This window comes from Trichinella spiralis (genome assembly GCF_000181795.1).
Source record: "Trichinella spiralis strain ISS 195 chromosome Unknown Scfld5, whole genome shotgun sequence".
NCBI classification, from domain to species: Eukaryota; Metazoa; Nematoda; class Enoplea; order Trichinellida; family Trichinellidae; genus Trichinella; species Trichinella spiralis.
Genome location: NW_003526944.1, coordinates 1,493,486 through 1,495,154, shown reverse-complemented (window position 1 = coordinate 1,495,154; position 1,669 = coordinate 1,493,486). Strand labels below are relative to the sequence as shown.

Here is a 1,669-nt window from a genome sequence, read left to right as displayed (position 1 = left end):
CCAGGCCATGACTAGTAATACAATTAAAATGAAATTCATTATTCAACCAGTATCAGTTTACTTGGAAAATGCAACGTAGTCTAGACAACATATACAATAGATTCCCTTCAATTGGTATTTGGCATCTTTGATTGACAATCACCATACCAGTTGGACAACGGCAAATTCCATACAAACAAAATGAACCACCTGAACAGTGATCAGTTTCCGTGCATTTCGACCCAGGTGGCACTGAAATTAACAAATATAGTAGTCGTATGAAAAAATTCACAAGTTGGATGCAAAAGATGGACAATACAAACCTGCATCAGGCAACTGACACTGCTGATTGATAACAATATAACCATTCGGACAGGTACAAATATTGTTCACACAAAAACTGCCTCCTCCACAAGCCACATCAGGTCCACACGCTGATTCAGGAGGAACTGTACATAAAAATAATACCGTAAAAGATCGACAATTGCAATTGAACACTTGATTTTAATAATAACCTAATAAAGGAGTTGTACAGCGCTGATTATGCAACACAAAACCTTTTGGGCAAACGCAACGATTTTTTAAACAATAAGATCCATCAGTACATTCTTCGCCGTGTTCACAAGAACCACCAGGTCGTGATTTTGCTGAAATAAAATATCATTCCAAATGTACAATTTTACCCTAGTTATAATTCTTTATTATTCTGATACACTGCTTCAAAATATATTTCCTGCAATCGAATAGTGCTTTTCAAAAATCTTCTTGAACCTCGTACTTATTGAAATTATTATCGTATCATATAAAACCAATTCAAATAATACAGAAATATTAGATGAAAAAATTCACTCGGGCAGTTTTAAAATCAAGTTCAATCAAATTAAGTCAAGTGAGAAAAAAGTAAAGTAGAAGTACAGTATCTAAACCAGTGGTTCCAAAAGTTGGGTCCATGGAAATGTTGCTGGAGGTCCACGAAGACATTTTCAGATGTCCACTCTTTGAAGTTTATTTAATTTCAATTGGAATTGCTAAGAACCGTCTGAAATGCCAAGTCCCCTTACCGTACTCCCTCCTTTTCCCTGCACATCAATTAACTGTAAGGAGTTCATTGAGTTCAACTTTTGGAACCACTGATCATCTAACTTTGGACAACTTACCGCGTGTGCAAACACCCTGGATGCTGGATTTCCCAGGTGGACATTGGCAACGACCATCTGTGCAGCTAGAACCACCAGTACATTGCGCACTTATGATGCACGGATGATCTGGACTCACTTGGTTCAAGCATTCACCTTCATAATCAATCTGTCCTTCTCTACATCCTGCAATGGAAAAAATAAATAAATAAAACGAAAGATTTAAAAGATGCTTATAGAACGAACCTGGTTTGCAAACTCCAGTTTTAGGATTCGGCTGATAGCCGTCAGGACAGCTATCAGTGCAATGAGTACCAGTCCAATAAAAGTCATTTGGGCAGCGACATATGCTGCGGTCGCAAATAGTTCCTGGGAATAGAGCGTGACATTGACTGGAATATTGACAACGATCACCCGGGCTGTGCGGCTAAAAATTAACATTGTTGTTCATCTACAATTTCACAACTCCCAATTGTCGAATTAACTTGGGTACACATCCATTCAACACCCCCCGAAATACCTTCTGGGCCCAATGAACCAGGAGTATTCCCTTC

The 1,669-nt window shown here is 38.4% G+C and overlaps 1 protein-coding gene across 1 annotated transcript; it reads right to left on the bottom strand.

Moving 5' to 3' along the window:
* Positions 1 to 52: 52 nt before the first annotated feature.
* Tsp_04014 (EB module family protein) lies at positions 53 to 1,542 on the bottom strand (the record flags this gene model as incomplete). The annotated part of the gene is made up of 5 exons (XM_003374779.1): positions 53 to 231; positions 303 to 428; positions 495 to 626; positions 1,137 to 1,301; positions 1,362 to 1,542. Coding segments are annotated over 5 exons (783 nt in total), but the record flags the coding sequence as incomplete, so codon positions are not given.
* Between the last annotated feature and the right edge of the window lie 127 nt (positions 1,543 to 1,669).